Here is a 16,446-nt window from a genome sequence, read left to right as displayed (position 1 = left end):
CATTGTTAGGACAACCTTAGGCAGGTTCCTTTTTTCCTGGGCCTCAGTTTCTCCTTCTGTCAAATGAGCAGTTTAAAGTAGCTTTGAAGGTCCTTCCAGCTCTGATTTTCCTTGATTGTGGGGGATCAAGGCCAAGAGCAGTGTGTGTGCATATAAAGCTGCCGGCCAGTTTTTTCCTCCTCCCTGTAGCCCATCTTTCCAATCTACAATGGGATTTGGATATAGAGAAGGATGGTGGGAAAAGGCTTTTCAGAACCTTAGACAAGGTGGTCATGGGGTGAGAGCACCCCTAAAACCCGCAGACGAGCAAGACGATTCCACAAGTTTTCCAAGAATTCATTTTGGGTCTCTGCTGTCTCTTCCCTGTAATAGGCTGCGGTCATTGCCGCTAGGTCGTAGGACAGCATGCCTGGGTAATCCATTCCATCACTGGGAGCCTGTGTTTCCTCATCTGTGAAACGGGGCTAATAATACCTTCAGGGCCCACCCCAGACCTGTGGTGGGGATCCAATGAGACCATGAAGAAAAAGTACTTTGTGAAGAGGAAAGTGCTGCTGCTAAAAGGTCAGTTACTCTTTCAGCCTCATATAGTATCCCTTTTGGGCAGAGAAGACTGAAGTCTCCTTCCATTTCCCCTCTGGCTCTATATTGGAAGTTAGAATATTGAACATCAATACTTATCCGCTGTGTGACTTGGGATAAGTCAATTTGCTTTAGTGGGCCTCAGTTTCTTGTCTGTGAAATGGGGATAATAATGCCTTGCCATTTGCCTCCCAAAATTATCATCTGGAACATTAAAACCTTGGAGTTAGGACCCAACAGATGTCTGGAGGCAAGGGTGGCTTTAGGGCTGTGTGGTGAAGTGGGAAGTGCCTTGGATCTAAGTTCCAATCCCCCACCCTACACAGATTCCTTTTTACAGCTCATGCCCCGCTCCTTGACCTGCCAAGTCCTGGCTGCTCCTCCAATATGGCAGTCTGTCTTTGCCCCTGAGCATCCTCCCTGGCTGTCACCCCTGCCTGGAACACCCCACCTCCTCGCCTCTGCCTCCCAGCGGCTTCCCTGGCTTCCTCCACATCCCCAATAAAACTCCCTCCCCACCCAGGCGGTCTTCCTCAGCCCCTCATCCTTCTAGCGCTTCCCCTGCACTGAACATCTGCAGGCCACCCTTTATAGAACTTGCTTGTACACAGACATCTGCAGGGGGCCTTCCATTGGACTGTAAACTCTTCGAGGGTGGGCGACACCTTTTACCTTTCTTTGCACCCCTGGCGCTCACCTCCAGTGAAAATGATTCCCCTGTGGGGGGCGTTTCTGTATGTTAGTGGTACTGCGGGTAGAGCTTGGAGTCAAGACCTCCGTTCAAATCCTGTGTCAGACGGGTGCTACTTATATCGCTCTGGGCAAGTCTGAGCCACAGTTTCTTCATCTTTAAAATGGGGATAATAGAACTGCTCTCACAGGATGGTGAGGATCAAGTTGGATAATACATGCAATGTGCCAGTGATGTTTTTATTATTTCCTAGGCCCAGATAAGTAGGAAGAGCACTGGCTTCTGAGTCAGGGGACCTGAGTTGCAATCCCAGCCTGCTCCCTCATGACTGGGCAAATGACTCTCCCTCTGTGGAAGACGGATGCCGTGGGGAAGTTGGCCCTTCTAGCACTAAGTCCATGATTTGTCTGGCACTTGTGCTAGGCCCGGTCGCCCTCCGGTCCAGCACCAAATGGGTCATCAGTGTTGCCTCCCCCTGCCCACTTCCCGTCGCAGAAATAAAGGCACCTTGGACACCAAGATGTTGGGAACCAACCAAAGCACCATTTATACAGGCCCTGGAGATTTCCCACCCAGTTCCAAGAAATACTGCTTTCTCCACTAGGTGGGAGACCCTGGGAGCCGGCGGGAGGTCTGCCCACGCTTGGAGACCCCGATTTCTCCATGGGCTTGGTCCCTGGTCCCCCGCAGATGAGGTCTTTCTGGTGGCATCTTCTCAGGACCCCAATGCCAAAGGCGGCACCTGGTCTATTGTCTGGCTCGGCTGCTCTATGAACTGTCAAGGCAAACCCCTGCTGTCACGTTGTGGGGCGCTCACTTCCAGACCTGGCCCCCGGCTGGGACCCTGGGGCTTTTGCTTCCCCAGGCTGTTTGCAAGCTCCCGACCTGGTCCGCTTTAGCAATGTGTTAAATAGATTTTTGTGCAACGTCCCTTAAATAAATGTGGAACCCCTTTCCCAGGGAACGCCCTCTCCTCCCACAAACCCTAAATATATTATCTTACTGACCGGGTGGCCCCTCCTGCAGAGGAGGAGTCATCTCTCCCTTCTCCCCGTCCTCACTTGCTCTACCATGAGAGGGAAGGCCCGGGTCGCCAGCATTCTTAGGCCCTGAGGGGAAGCCCCTTCCCAGTACCCCAAAGTGAGTCAGACTGGGAAGGTGTTTGCCCCCATTCCCGAGAAGGGAGGGCCTGCAGGGAGGGCTGTGGGAGGAGTGGAGCCTTGAGGCGAGGACCCTGAAGTATAATCCATCTGTCCAATCTCCACCCTCGCCACAGCTCTCTAGGAGGAGAGAGAGCATTCTCTCTTTGCCCTTCCCTTGACAGGGGGACATGACTTACACAACGTCATGCCAGGAACTGGAGATGGGACTTGATGGACCCAAGAGCCCCTCTTCCCACTGGTCTCCCCATTAGCCTGCCTCCTACCCAGCCCGGCAGAGGGGCCAGCTTCATCTCCTTGGCACAAATTTCCATCCTGTCCCCAATGTCTCTTCTTCTCACTAACCCTTCTGAGCTGCCAGGCAGGGGGGATGGGGAAGGGGAAGATCCCTGATGCTCACCCTGAGTCCTGAGGATCTGCATTCTGCCCCTGGGCCTTTCTTCTCCCTCCCACAACTGACCGGGTTTCTCTTTCTCCTCAGACTCCATTTATGGAGTGGGCGCCGAGGTCAGCCTGAGAAACCCATTGAGAAAAAGGAACGAGAAGAGCTAGAACGGATAAAAGAAAGTCAGGAAGGAAGCGGGAGGTAGAAGTGGGACCTCAAACCCCAGGGAGGGAAAAGAGTCGTCTGTAGCTGTCCGGGGCGGGCAGGGATTCAGACCCAGTACTGGCCGTTCTTTAGGGCGGGGTTGGGTGTCCGGCAGAACTGCAGCAGCTCTGGGTCCTGCGGGCTCCTGGCCTCCGGGCCCTTGCCAGGCACCGAGGTCAGCGGGATGGTCTGGCTGGGGTCGGTCTTGCGGAAGGTCTCCGAGTCAGCGGCCAGGCCGTTGCGGGGCTTGGCCGACAACCCCTGCACGTTGTGCTTTCCCGTCTTGTTGCGCTTGCGCAGGTAGAAGAGCAGCGGCAGGATGAGGGCCAGCAGGAGCAGGATGAGGCAGATGGGGATGATGATGCTGAACATGTTGGCTTCGATGAAGCCCAGGAAGGTGCTCCCTTCTGCGGGTGCGGCGCTTGTGGGCGCCGCCTGGCCCTGCCCGCCAGTGGGGGCCGCTTCCGCCTCCCGGCTGTCGGGGGTGGGCCTCTCGGGCCCCTTGGGCCCCATGACCGTCCGGGATGAGCTGTCCTCTCCCCGGGAGCTGCTGCTGGCTTCAGAGGAGCCGGGAGAGGTGAGCAGGGTCACGCCGTAGGGCCGAGAAGCGTTGTAAGGCTCCGTCACGTAGTCCAGGGATGCCACGGCCGGAGGCACACCCCTGGCGGAGAGCTCGAAGGCCATGCCGTCGTGCTGCCTGGGCGGCTCCCGGCCCTCTGGCCTGCCCAGCTCCAGCCCGATCCGCCCTTCCTGCAGGTCCTGTAGCGTGAACAGCTCCACCGGCTGCGCCGGAGACTCCTGGTCCCCCTCCCCGGGGATCCTCACCACGCGGCCTCTCCGCGGTCCCTGCAGGACCCGGAACTGGGGCACACTCTGCGTCCGGTTGGCCAGCTCTTCGGCATCCAGGATGCCCGTGTCCAGGCGAATGGTGGCTCCCTGCGGCCAGGGCTCGGCAGCCCGCGTCTGCACTAGCGCCCGGACGGTCACGTTCACCATCGCTGTCGCGTTGGCGCCGCGGGCAAGGGAGAGCAGGCGGAAGTGGTCAGAGGCCGAAGTGAAATTGGTGAAGGAAAAGGCGACTTCCCCTTGTTCCACCTGCTTCTGGCTGAAGCTTGTCTGGGGCCGCCCGCCGACCAGCAGATGCCCGTGCTGGGGCATTTGGGTGAGGGAATACGTGGCGTCCGGCTCCTCCTGATCAGATATCACAAAAAGGTGCTGCTGGGTCAGCGCCGCCCAGTTGGAGCCCTGAGGTACCTCGAGCGGCGACCGAGTCCGGACCTCGATGGAGGATGGGAGGATGTCCACAGAAAGGGAGGTGTCTACAGGGGGACTTGCCCCATCCGAGACGCTCAGCTGGAAGATACCCAGGGTGCTGCTGCCGTTGGCCACGAAGATCAGCCTTCCGGCATCCACGTCTGCCTGGGTGAACCGAGCCACGGGGGGAGGCCGGCTGCCCACCAGCAGGAGGTGGCCATTGTGGGGGGCCCTCCTCACGTGGTACTCGATTTCTTCAGGGGAAGAATCTGGATCCAGAGCACTCAGCTGAGCCCGGGAGAGTGCGGCCTGTGTACCCCGAACGATCTGTAAAGGTCTGGAGGCCTGGGGCTGAGGAGGCTTCTCATTGACATCTCGCACAGTGATTTGGAACATCTCTGAGATCACTGGCCCATGCTCCGCGATGGGGGGCTGAGCCGAGTCTCGCTGTCCAGCCTGGATAGAGGCTTGGAAGTGGAAGCCATCTCTCTGGGTCCCCGAGCCCCTGTGGATATAGGCCAGCTGCCCCCTGGCCAGGTCAGACTGCAGGAAATAAGGCTGGCTACCTCCCAGGTGATTGCTGCCCACCCACAGTTCACCATGGGTAGGCAACTCCGTCACGATGAAGACTATGTTGTGGGAGGGCCGATCTGCCGCTGGGATGCTGGCCAGGAGGTTGGAGGCGTCCAGAGATGCCCGGGTGATCTCTGCCCTCTGACCCTCCGGGACCCAGAGACCTAGGAAAAAGGGGAAAAGGCAGAATAGATCAGTGCTGCTCTGGATTTCTGGAGGGGAGGGAGCAGTAGTGTCGGAGAGCAAAGACTGAACGAAGGTGGGAGTGTGTCCCAGATATGCAATGAATGAGTGAAAGAATTCATTCATTCAAGCAGGGCCTAGTAAACTGGAGATTTCCTGATTCCCTCAGCTGGTAGTGCTTTCCCTCACTTTCCCATCTTAATTAGCCAATTATCTCACATTTGCTTTGTATGTTTCCTATAGATGCTTATTGTATCTAAGAGTGGGAAAGTGAGTAGATCTTACTGCACTCCTAGAGGGCAGGAACCACTCATTGTCTCTCATAGTAGAGGATCCCGAAGATCCCCATTTTTATGGGTCCTCTTCTTTTAAGCTAATTTGAGGGTAAAGTCCATCTGACTGGGAGCTCTCTGGGAATAGGGTCCTTCCTAACAGCCTGGGACTCGTTGAAAAGAGGGAAGCATTTTTTTCTTCCCCAGTGGGCTTAGAAGATGGGGTATTCCATGAGGCTTTCTGATGGGTTAAGAGTTGATTTGGGAGCAGAGTTGTCCCTAGCAGGACTATAAGGAGAGGAGGAGAGAGGGAAACTTCTAATAGCCACAGAATTGCTTGTTTCTATCTACAGAGTCCCTGAGGCAGAGAACAAGAGTGCAGAGACTATCATGGGGTGGTAGCTGGTTCCAATCTCACCCCCGCACCACACATTTAGCTCCACCTCAGACTTGAACATTCTCCTGGCATCTTTGACTTTCAAAGGCTCCCCATTAATTAACTTATCTTCTCTGGGGCTTCCCCACCTTCCCCAACCTGGCAATATTTCCCCCCAAACCTGCAAGTAGCTTTTACCTTCATTCTTCCAAAGGCGACTGGCACGCTGGGAACAGGGGATCTCAAAGGACACAGCAACAGAAAGGCTAATGGCAACATCTCGGGCTGGAGGTGAGGATACCCGGAGGCCCAGAGTGTCCTGGGCGAGCCAGAAGGGTTCCGACGGCATCTCATGTTCATAAAGAATCTCTCCTGCATCTACCTGGAAGAGGAGAATCATTTTGGATGTGTGATTGGCAGAGAGCAAGCAGTTATCTCTCTCAAACTGGGAAATTAAGAAATTAGGGTTGCTAAGTTTCCTCATCAGGCTTCCAGAGTTGGGATAGTTTTCCTCTCAGAATTGATCCTGGACTAAGGGAAAAAGCAATGACTTTTTGAAAATTTATTTTTAAAATTTTTATTTAATTTCATTTTTAAAAAATGATTCTTTGATTAGAATATATTCCCCAGAGTAAGAGTGTCTTTTCTTTTTCCATTTGTTTTTTCCAATACCTAGGATAGAGATCTGTAGCCAATGCCAAGTGCTAAGTAATAGTAACATTACTGAATCTTTAATGCAAATTGGTTTATTAGATCCGTCTTTAAAGGGTTGGTTGAAGAAGGGAAGCTCAGAACACCTGTTTCTGTACAGAGAAGGGCGGGCTAGGCTGGAGCATTTGAGAGGCTGGGAGGAGCTAGGGAAGCCAACTAGTTGAACAAATACCTACGTTAGCATTCTAATGTTATACCATCTCAGTGCCAAGGATAGAGTAAAGGCTTCTTGACTGATCCAGTAACTCTTCAGCTCCTGGATTCCTGGCTAAAAGGAGCTTATACAATCTTTGATCACATTAGGAAAGGCCGCAGCATGTAGGACTAGGTGGGTGATAAGGCTCACTTCCTGGTCAGATATCATCTGGAGTATTGTGGACACTACATCTGAGGAATGTGGAGGACCCAAAAAAAAGCCCCTAGGGAGGACACAACCAAAATGATGGGAGGACTAGAGACCACGGCATGCAAGGTGCTGGGAGAGAGAGGCGAGATTGTGATGGGGAGACTACTGATCTAGAAGCACATCACTCTTTGTTTATGAAAATATTATGAAATAATATTTTTCTCTGGTCCAAAAAGTCATTCTTAGCCTTGGGGAACGAGGGAGAGGAAGCAGAAAACCTTTTGGAAAGAGGTCATAGGTTGAGGATGGAAAGTCTTACATAAGGAAATAGGTTAAAAAGGATAATTCAAATTTGGAACAAAGAATAATTCTGACAACATTGTCTTTTCCACCCCAGAAGGGATGGGCTATCAACCAAAGACTATCTCTAGTTTTTTATTCCCAGAAAGAATTCCCCTAAGACCTACTCATAGGAAGTGCCTTCTATTCCTTTAAAGGGAAGGGCCTTCTTATACTCTAAAGATAATTGCCCTTTGGTAGGAATCCAATTGATTCTTTAAGGGGAGTGGTCCAGAAGGAATAGAGTGGTGATTTGTTACTCAACTGGAATGTTAACTTTTACTATTTTTTATACTTTATGATTTTCTTCTTCAAGATTCTTATGTTACCTGACTATTGGGGAAATGTGTTTAATACTATTGTGTGTGTGTGTGTGTGTGTGTGTGTGTGTGTGTATGTGTGTGTGTGTGTGTGTGTGTGTAACCTATATCAGATTGTTTGCTATTTTGGAGAGGGGATGGAAAAAATTGGAAGTCAAAAATCAGAAAAGTGAATGTTGAAAGCTCTTCTTACATATAATTGGAAAACAATAAAATACTATTAGATCGTTAAAAAAAGAATTCTTATGTTAACTAAATTTTTATTGGAACAGAGATATGTTGGAGGATATGGGGGAATCTATTCTAAGCAAGAAATCGTTTGGATATTAGACTAATATTAAATTTAACAAAATTGTTTCTAGCAGATTTGTGCTCCAAAATACAGAATAGAGTGTGAATATTTTTATTATTTGGTAATGTCTTCAATATTTGAAAGTCTGTCATATGAAAAAGGGATTATTAGATTTGTTCTACTGGGCCTGATGAATATACTATGATGGGTAGAAAGCTATTGTTGAAGGATGAATTTTGTCTCAATATAAGAGGAAAAAACCATTATTTATTATAGCTCTTTACTTCTGTGGGCATCCTCCATTACTAGAGGGCTGGTTTTTCTACTAAGGTCAGGTTGACTAATTGTTGGGAGTATTGTAGAAAGCAGTCCTATTCTGGAAGGGGTAGATTATGTCACAGAAGTTCCAACTCCCCACACTCTAATGTTCTAGGGAATGTCTTTCCTTTTAAAAAACTACCCTAGGCTCAGAACTCTAGGTGTAGTTGGAGGGAAAGTAATTTGGGTGGCCTCTGGGAAAAGTGAAAGTTATGTTGTCAAAATTCTTTTTCCTCTCCCTCTTCTTATGATCCTGGGAACCCTCGGGGGAAATCTTCCATTTCTCTTGTGACAGAGTTGAAAACAATAGTTGCTAAGGCAGCTCTGTTGAAAATTTCATGAGGAGGAGAAGGGAGAGTGAAAAGGGGGAGAAGCCAGAGATATGGTTGGTGACCCTGGAGGCTTGGAAAACATTTAATAAAATAAATACCCCCCCTCCAAAAAAAAATAACAAGAAGGGAAGCTGGGCTTGTTTAGCCTGGAGAAGAGAACAGGTGGGTGGGGATGGTGGGGAAGGGATAATTGTCTTCAAATATTAAAAGGACCAGTAAGTAGAAGAGGGAGCATTTATGGAGCATCTACTATGTGCTCTGGCTAAGCACTTTTACAAATATCTCATTTAGAAGAGGGATTAGACTTTTCTATTTGTTAGTGATTAACATCTCACAACACTGGCCCCAAACTCTCATATATTTTTCGGATTCAATCCCTCACCCCAATATTTGGTGATCCATATGGGGAGGGTCCTGGAATTACAATATATGTTTTGGGTTCAGCACTTCATCAAAATGAACCAGAGAAGGAAGTGGCAAACCAATCCAGCCTCTAGTGAATTCTGAGGCCAGGGACTATCATTTTCCCTTCTTTGAGTTAGCACAGTGCTAAACTATGGGCATTTTAGTGGGCATTTAGTAAAAGCTGACTGATTGGCTGGTGACTTTCCCTTCCTTGGAGCCGAGGAGGCTGGATGATCATACGCCTGGTGTCTAATAATGTGGTTCCCTTTCATGGATGGCTGGGACTGGATGGACTGGTCACTCCTAGATTTAAAAATCTCTGAGCTAATAACAACTAGTCTGTACATAGATGATGGAGTTTACAAATACTTGATATTTGTATTTTTGCTGATTATTCACAAGAGCCTACAGGTGGCCCCTATTTAACCAATAAACAAAGGCTTAGATCAGTCAAGTGACTTATGTGAGTCTATTTCATGTCCAACATCTATTCAGTGTCACTTCCAAAACATTTTCCACTCTACAAAAGCCATTCAGGATAGGCGTGTCATCCCCAATATTCAGGTTTCAGGGATGACTTTGGGTTAACTAGGAAGCTTAGATCAAGTCAATACATTGGGTAATCTGGAATAATATTAATTAGCTTTCAGGTTTGCAAAGTAGTTTACATCTCACTACTCACAGGAAGTTAACAGTAGTAATAGTAGTTAATAATAATAATATGTAGCATTAATGTAATAGAAATATATCATGATGATAGTAATAATTCATTAATAAATTACTAGATGTGTTGTGCCACAGTTCCCCTTAATTGTTCTGCCTCAGTTTCCTTAAATTGTTTTGCTTCAGTTTCCCTAATTGTCTTGGTTGCAAACCCTCCCCCCTTTCTGCTCATTAGAACTGATCTAATCTGTCATTCTAGAAGATAAGACTCCAGATGTCCTATCTCAGATACCTAATTGGCATTGGTTTCCTCTAAGTCCAGACTTCCTGGCTCTAGTTAGACACCTCCTTAACTCCCAGTGAATAAAAATTTATGGTCCTACCCCTAACCTGTCAGAACTGTATTGATGATCTCTGCCTGGAGATTCCTGATCACCAGAGTTTGGACTCCACCCCCGCCTTTATGTATCTATCCCAGCTTAGAGCCATATAAATATGTCATTGAGAATTCACATTTGCTGCTGGATGCTTTGGACATCAGCCCTGAGGGAAACATGCCCCCAGCACCATCTCTCCCTCTCAGAAATCCAAATAAGATGTTAAAAAGTCTCTAATCTCTATCTTGCCTCAGTTTCTCCAGTATTACAGGTGATAGTAGTAATAGTATTAGCAGCAGCAATAGTAGTTAATAATAATAGTAATATACTGTGATATATAGTAATACATAGTAATAATAGTAGTTAATTATAGTAAATAGGTGGCAGTAGTAGTAGCACTAGCAGCAGGAGTTATTAACAGTAGTAATACGTAATGAAATAGTAGTTAATAGTAGATTGTGGTGATGGTAGCAGCAGCAACTGCTGCAGCAGCAGTAGTAACAGTAGCAACAGTAGCAGTAGTAGTAACCATAGCAACATTAGCAGTAGTAGTAACAGTAGCAATAGTAGCAGTAATAGTAACCGTAGCAACAGTAGCAGCAGCTAATATTTATACCACACTTACTATGTGTAGGCACAGTGCTAAGTGCTTTACAATTATTATCTCATTTGATTCTTAAAACAAACCTGGAAGATAAATGTTAGATTTTACAGATGAGGAAACTGAGGCAAAGATTAAACCAGCTTCTTGAAGCTAGTTAGGGTCTGAGGCTAGATTTGAACTCAAGTTTTAATGACTTCAGGTCTAAAACAATCCACTGTACCACCCGTGTCCAGCTCTATAACAATCTGTGGTTTCATTTACCAGTACAGCCTCTGCGTAAGAGATAATGAATTTGAATGTCACAAATATGTCTCTTGATTATCCTTCATCTGAGAACTAAAGGACAGAAGACTAATGAGTGAATTAACTAATAGCGTTTCCCCATTTTAAAAGATACTAGCCTTTCCTGGAGTCCTCCATGGATTCTTAAATTTTTTCCACTTGTGACTTTTTCAACCAAGAAATTTTTATGTGACCTTGGGTATACAGGTATATGAAATAAGTATATAAATCAAACATTTTGCCATAATTTCACAATCCCCACATTCATATGGGGGTAGTGATCCACAGTTTAAGAAGCCTCATTCTACTGACCAACATTTGGGACCTCTTCATAAGTGGTAAGCAGGCTTTACAATAGGAAGAACTCTGCTTCTAGGAACACACAGAAACTCTATGACTATTTTCACATCTGTAACATAGAGGCAATAATTTCTTTCCTATTTAGCTCACAGCATTGTTTGTTAGGAAAACAACTTTCTCGATCTCAAAGTTCTAGAATTCCAATTAAAATGAACTTGATGGACTTTCTAAGTAATGCTGGGTGAGACTTTGCAACAAATCAGTGAGTTAGTAGTTTGGGATTATACTGTCCTTTAGTAGGTGTAGAGCAGTGGCTAGAACAGTAGACCAGAAGTCTGGAAAACCTGAGTTCAGACTCAGCCTCTAGCATAAACTGGGTGATCCTGGGCACAAACTTTTGTTTGTCTCAGTTTCCCCAACTGTAAAATGGGAATAATAATAGTACCTGCCTCCCAAGATTGTGATGAAGATCTACTGATATATATATATAATCTAATGCTTATTCCATCCTCTATTAAAAAAATAAACAAACAAAAAAGACAATGGTGTGTTTCATTAATGGATGACTGCTGGCCAATTTGTATTCAGTAAACATTTATTAAGTGCTTACTGTTAATTAGGGGTACTTTAGCTCAGTCTGAAGAGTGGTTATGAACCTGGCAAAATAATAGATTGGGTTTACATTAACTCTCATTTCCAAGAGTAATTATGATTTTAAAAATATAAATAACCTCTGAAGGGTCTGTAGCCATTGTAGGTAAATAAAGGAGTTACTGAAGGGGTGAGGGAAATTGTTTCCTTTACTGAAGCTGTATTCCCTTTAAGATTATCACTCTGAAACTGTGATCTCTTTCAGAGTCTCAGTCCCTTCTGGGGAAGGCATGTCCCTCCCCCCCACCCCCGATAAGTTATCTTTTGGGGATGTCAGAGCCTTTGATTCAGTTAGAAATCCTGGTCAAAAAGCACTGCTTTGAAGTGTTGTTAATTCCAATAGGAGATCTGGGCTGGAAACTGATAAGCATCTAAGCCTGGGAACTTTGGCTTCCTGAAGCCTCAAGATTCCTTTTAAAAGGCAGTTTCTAATCTTACTCTTGGCAGAGGCCCAAGCAATTTGCTAGGACCCTGCCCGCTGAGAAGGCATTCTCTTCTCAGTGCCAGACTCTTATTTCCCTAATAGGACTTTGCCACTATAAACGTCAGTCTCTTAGCAAAAACTGGCTTTCTGTCCAACAATAAGCTTTCATTTTTGTCAATTAATATTTTGGGTTTTATAAATTCTTTCATGAAAAACCTGTGCTGACCAAAAGGGAATTTTAACAACTCTGCTAACCTCATCGTTACTAGCTTTTGAAGAGAAACATGGGGGAAGAAATTGGTCAGAAGACTTCCCTGAATACCTGAAAGAGCAGTAGTCTTGGAGAGGGTCTGTTTGGGATTTTGGTTTTCAAAGGATAAGATGTAATGAGATGTGATGAAGTATTGACATTTGTGCTTCAGAAAACATCCCCAAATCTTCTCAGGCTATGAATGAGTGTCTCCCAAGTGCAGGTCTGCCCACATCACTACCATGAAACAATATTTAGACTCTTGGGCCCCGGGCTCAGCCGTGGAAAGGGACTGGCAGAGGCTCTTAGTGACATAGTCCAGGGAAACCACGTGGTTCAAGATGGGAGAGTTGGGTGAGTTCATGAACCTCAGATTTTTGAGGAGTCAGTCAGGCAATAAACATTCCCTATGTTTTATACTATGTGTATTTACTATGTGCTAGGCGTGGCGCTAGTGCTGGGGATACAAGGAAAGGATGCCAATTACTAGGGATATACAAGATATATGCAGGGGAAATGGAAGGGAAGCTTAGAAGAGAAAGCCATGAAGGTGGCTTGGGAGCAGTGGGGCCAGGAAAGCCCTCCCGGGGAAGATGGGGATTTAGGTTGAGTCTTGAAGAAAGCTAAGAGGTAGAGATGAGACAGGAGAAAATAGCAGGGGGGAGAAGGAGAGTAAGGAGGAGAAAGGGGACACAGCAAAAAGGCTCAGAGTCTGGAAATGAAGTCAGTAGGAGGGCTGGATCACAGAGTAAATGGAAGAAGATAGGCAAGTGGGAAGGAGTTAAGCTAGGATAAGTTTTAGATGCTAAAAAGAGGACTCTATGTTTCATCTTGGAAGTAATAGAAAGTCACTGGAATTCTATGTGTGTGTGTGTGTGTGTGTGTGTGTGTGTGAGAGAGAGAGAGAGAGAGAGAGAGAGAGAGAGAGAGAGAGAGAGAGAGAGAGAGAGAGACAGAGACAGAGAGAAAGAGAGAGATTAAGACAGAGAGACAGAGATATAGACACAAAGAGATGAGAAAGAGGGAGGGAGAGACAGAGACAAAGAGAGAGAGGGAGAGGGAGAGAAGGGGAGAAGGGGAGGAAAAGGGGGAGAGAGAGACAGAGAGGTCTTTCTTGGTCTTTCTCCACGAGAGACATAGAGGAGGAGGGAGGAGGAAGAGAAGAGGAGAAAGAGAGGGGAAAAGAAAGAGGAAGAGGAGGAGGAGGAGGAAGAAGAGGAGGAAGAGGAGAAGGAGAAGAAAGAAAAAGAGAAAGAAAGGGAGACAGAATGAGGAAGGGAGAGAGGGAAACAGAGAGGGAGGGAGGGAAAAAGAGAGAGAAGGGGAGATGGAAAAGAAGAGAAAGAGAGAGGGAAAGGGAAAGAGAACACAAGAAGTAGGGGGAAAGAAGAGAGAAAGAAAGAAAAAGGGGAGGTAGAGACCTGGTGGGACTGGGGTAAGGGAGAGATACAGAGAAACCTGTGCTTTAGGACAATCCCTCTAATAGCTGAATAGAAGATAACTCAGAGGGGCAAGAGACCTAAAGCCCAGCCAGTATGCTATTACAGTGGTCCAAGAGTGAGGCAATGAAGGTTTTCGTTGTGATGGAGAGTGAGTTTAACAAGACTCCACAAGAGCTTGGCTATGTAGGGTGAAAGTGAATGAGGAGTCAAGGATGATACTGAGGTTGTAAGCCAGACTGGAAGGATGGGTATGCTGAGAATTCTGGGTAGAAGGCTGTGTGGTTGGCAGGGAGCTATTTCTCAGGGATCATCATCCCAGGATGCAGAGTTCTGTAGGAAGATGGGGAGTTTCTGGTCAGTTCCAGCTTCAGTGCTAGCTTTGGGAGCTTTATTTGAACTCTGCTAATACAGCAAGTTATTTGGAAAACTCCTATTTTGATGGGTTTGTACATGACATTTCAGCTATGTCCAACTCTTTGTGATCTGTTGGGAGTTTTCTTGTCAGATCCTGGAGGGGTTTGCCTCTCCAGATCATTTTGCAGATGAGGAAACTGAGGCACTCAGGGTTAAGTGACTTGCCCAGGGACACATAGTTAGTAAACACCTGAAGCTAGACTTGACCTCACAAAAATGAGTCTGATTTCAGGTTTGGCGCTCCATTCATTTAGTCACCCAGCTGTCCCATTTTGCACAATTAGGTATTTAACAAAAGGTTGTTGGGTGATGGAGTGAATGTTCCACAGGCTGTGCAGAATTGCAGATACAGCCAGGGCTCTGTCAGTATATACATATGTGAATGTGACTGACTTGAGACTCTTCTCTATTGGATTTCTGGGCCTGGACTAAGACAGAAAATTTTTTAGTGTCAAGGTGGTGGAGGGGGGACTATGCCCAGGAATGGATTCTCCACTTACCTCTGCCTGTGTGAAGTTTTTCAGGGCATCCCCACTGCTCCCCAGCCGAGAATGGGCCAGTCGCCCCAGCCGAGGACCTCGCTCCACTAGGTAAAACAGGTGCTGGGGATCTGTATCCTCATTGGTGGTCACTTTCAGGTTCCGACTGGTAATGGTCTGGAAGCTTCCTGTGAGAAGCAATTTGGAAGCCTATCAGCTTTTGGATGGTTATGGGACCATAGATTTGGGGCTTGAAAGGAACCTGGAAGCCCTTATTTCACAGATGACAAAACTGAGGCACAGAGAGAAATATTCTGCCCAAGGTCACGCATGTATTAAACAACAGAGTTGGGATTTTTGAACCAAAATGATCGGTGGTTTCCAGCAATGTCTTATTCTTTATGATTCCATTTGGGATTTTCTTGGTAAAGATTCTGGAGTGGTTTGGTATTTCCTTCTCCAACTCATATTACAGATGAAGAAACTGAGGCAAACAGGATTAAAATGACTTGCCCAGGGTGACACAGCTAGTCAATGTCTGAAACCTGGATTTGAAGTCATTAAGATGAATCTTTCTGATTTCAAACCCAGTGCTCTATCCACTGTGCCATCTAGCTGCCCTCTGAACCTTGAACTTGAATCAAGATCCCTTGACTCCAAATTCAGGGAGATTCCAATATTTCACAGTGACAAACCATCCAGGGACCTTTTGGTAGCTATAGGCAAAAGGGCAATGAGGGCTCTGAATCTGATTGGCTGAGGTCAAGGGGTTTCTTTGTTCTCAACTGGCAAGAAGAGTAAGCAGAAACCTAATCCATTACTTTGCCAGGCTCAGCAGTACCATTCTCACAGACTGATAGCCCCAATAAAGACAACAGCCAGAGAGTAAACAAACTGTCGGTTTTAAATCAGACCCACCTGGACAGATGGTCAGAGCTTGGTTGCTTTCCACAGTGATTTGTCGCAACTTTTGAGCCTTCACAGAGAAGAAGTGTCCTGGGGAGACATTCTCTCCATCGGAGAGGTTGAAATGGAATCCACCATCCAGGGGCCCTGGGGAATGACAGAAAGTGGCTCCATGGGCTTGGATTTCTCATTATTCCCTAGACATGGACCCCTGGGAATGGGGGAGCCCTGTGAGGGGTAGAGATGTTATATGGCAAGGGATGGTAACCCAATGGTTCCCCAATAGATGTCAGATCCTTTTGGATGGAATGGTGGAGTTGCAGTGGGGCTGGAAGGAGGTGGGGAAGTTTGGAGGGTGGTGGAAGGAGTACTGAAAACACAGGGTTGTTGACATGCCATTTTATTTTTCTGACTTTCACTTCTGAATGTAGAAGTAACTGTTTTCTCCTCTTACTCTATAAGGATGGCAGGGGATGGGGGCTGTGGTAGTGGGGTGGGAGATAGGGGGCAGGGGGAGAGCAGACAGGGTTGGGAGGGGCTAATCATTATACCACCATGTGGGTAACTCTACTCAACCCTTCAACTCTCAAGTATGTGCCCTTATTTGAATGTAGGCTCTTGTCTGGGGATGATTGTGGACACCTGGAAGCCCTGCTCCTGGGGACGCTGGGGCTGGTTCACTGAGCTCAGGAGTTCTGAGCTCAGTTGTATTAAAGGTGATCAGGTATCTCCCAAAACTAAGCCTGCCACCACTATGGAGTCATCAGGAGTGAGGGTCATCAAGCTGCCTCAAGGGGGCAAATCTGCTCCAATCAGAAACAGAACAGGTCAAAGCTTCCATTACGGTCAACAATGGGATTGGACCTGGGGATGACTGTTGTATTATCAGCCAGAACCAGACAGGGAGATCC

The 16,446-nt window shown here is 46.9% G+C and overlaps 1 protein-coding gene across 1 annotated transcript in view; it reads right to left on the bottom strand.

Annotated features, from left to right (window-relative positions):
* Window positions 1-1,794: 1,794 nt before the first annotated feature.
* CSPG4 (chondroitin sulfate proteoglycan 4) overlaps window positions 1,795-16,446 on the bottom strand; it is a 102,701-nt gene continuing 88,049 nt past the window's right edge. Inside the window, exons 8-11 of the mRNA XM_051973840.1 lie at window positions 15,548-15,682; window positions 14,651-14,817; window positions 5,879-6,062; window positions 1,795-5,013 (exon numbers count right to left, since the gene is read on the bottom strand). Coding sequence (XP_051829800.1) covers window positions 3,089-5,013; window positions 5,879-6,062; window positions 14,651-14,817; window positions 15,548-15,682 — 2,411 coding nt within the window. The 3' untranslated portion in view covers window positions 1,795-3,088. The remainder of the gene's footprint in view (window positions 5,014-5,878; window positions 6,063-14,650; window positions 14,818-15,547; window positions 15,683-16,446) is intronic.

This window comes from Antechinus flavipes, chromosome 2 (assembly GCF_016432865.1).
Source record: "Antechinus flavipes isolate AdamAnt ecotype Samford, QLD, Australia chromosome 2, AdamAnt_v2, whole genome shotgun sequence".
NCBI classification, from domain to species: Eukaryota; Metazoa; Chordata; class Mammalia; order Dasyuromorphia; family Dasyuridae; genus Antechinus; species Antechinus flavipes.
This window is presented reverse-complemented; position numbering and strand designations above follow the sequence as displayed.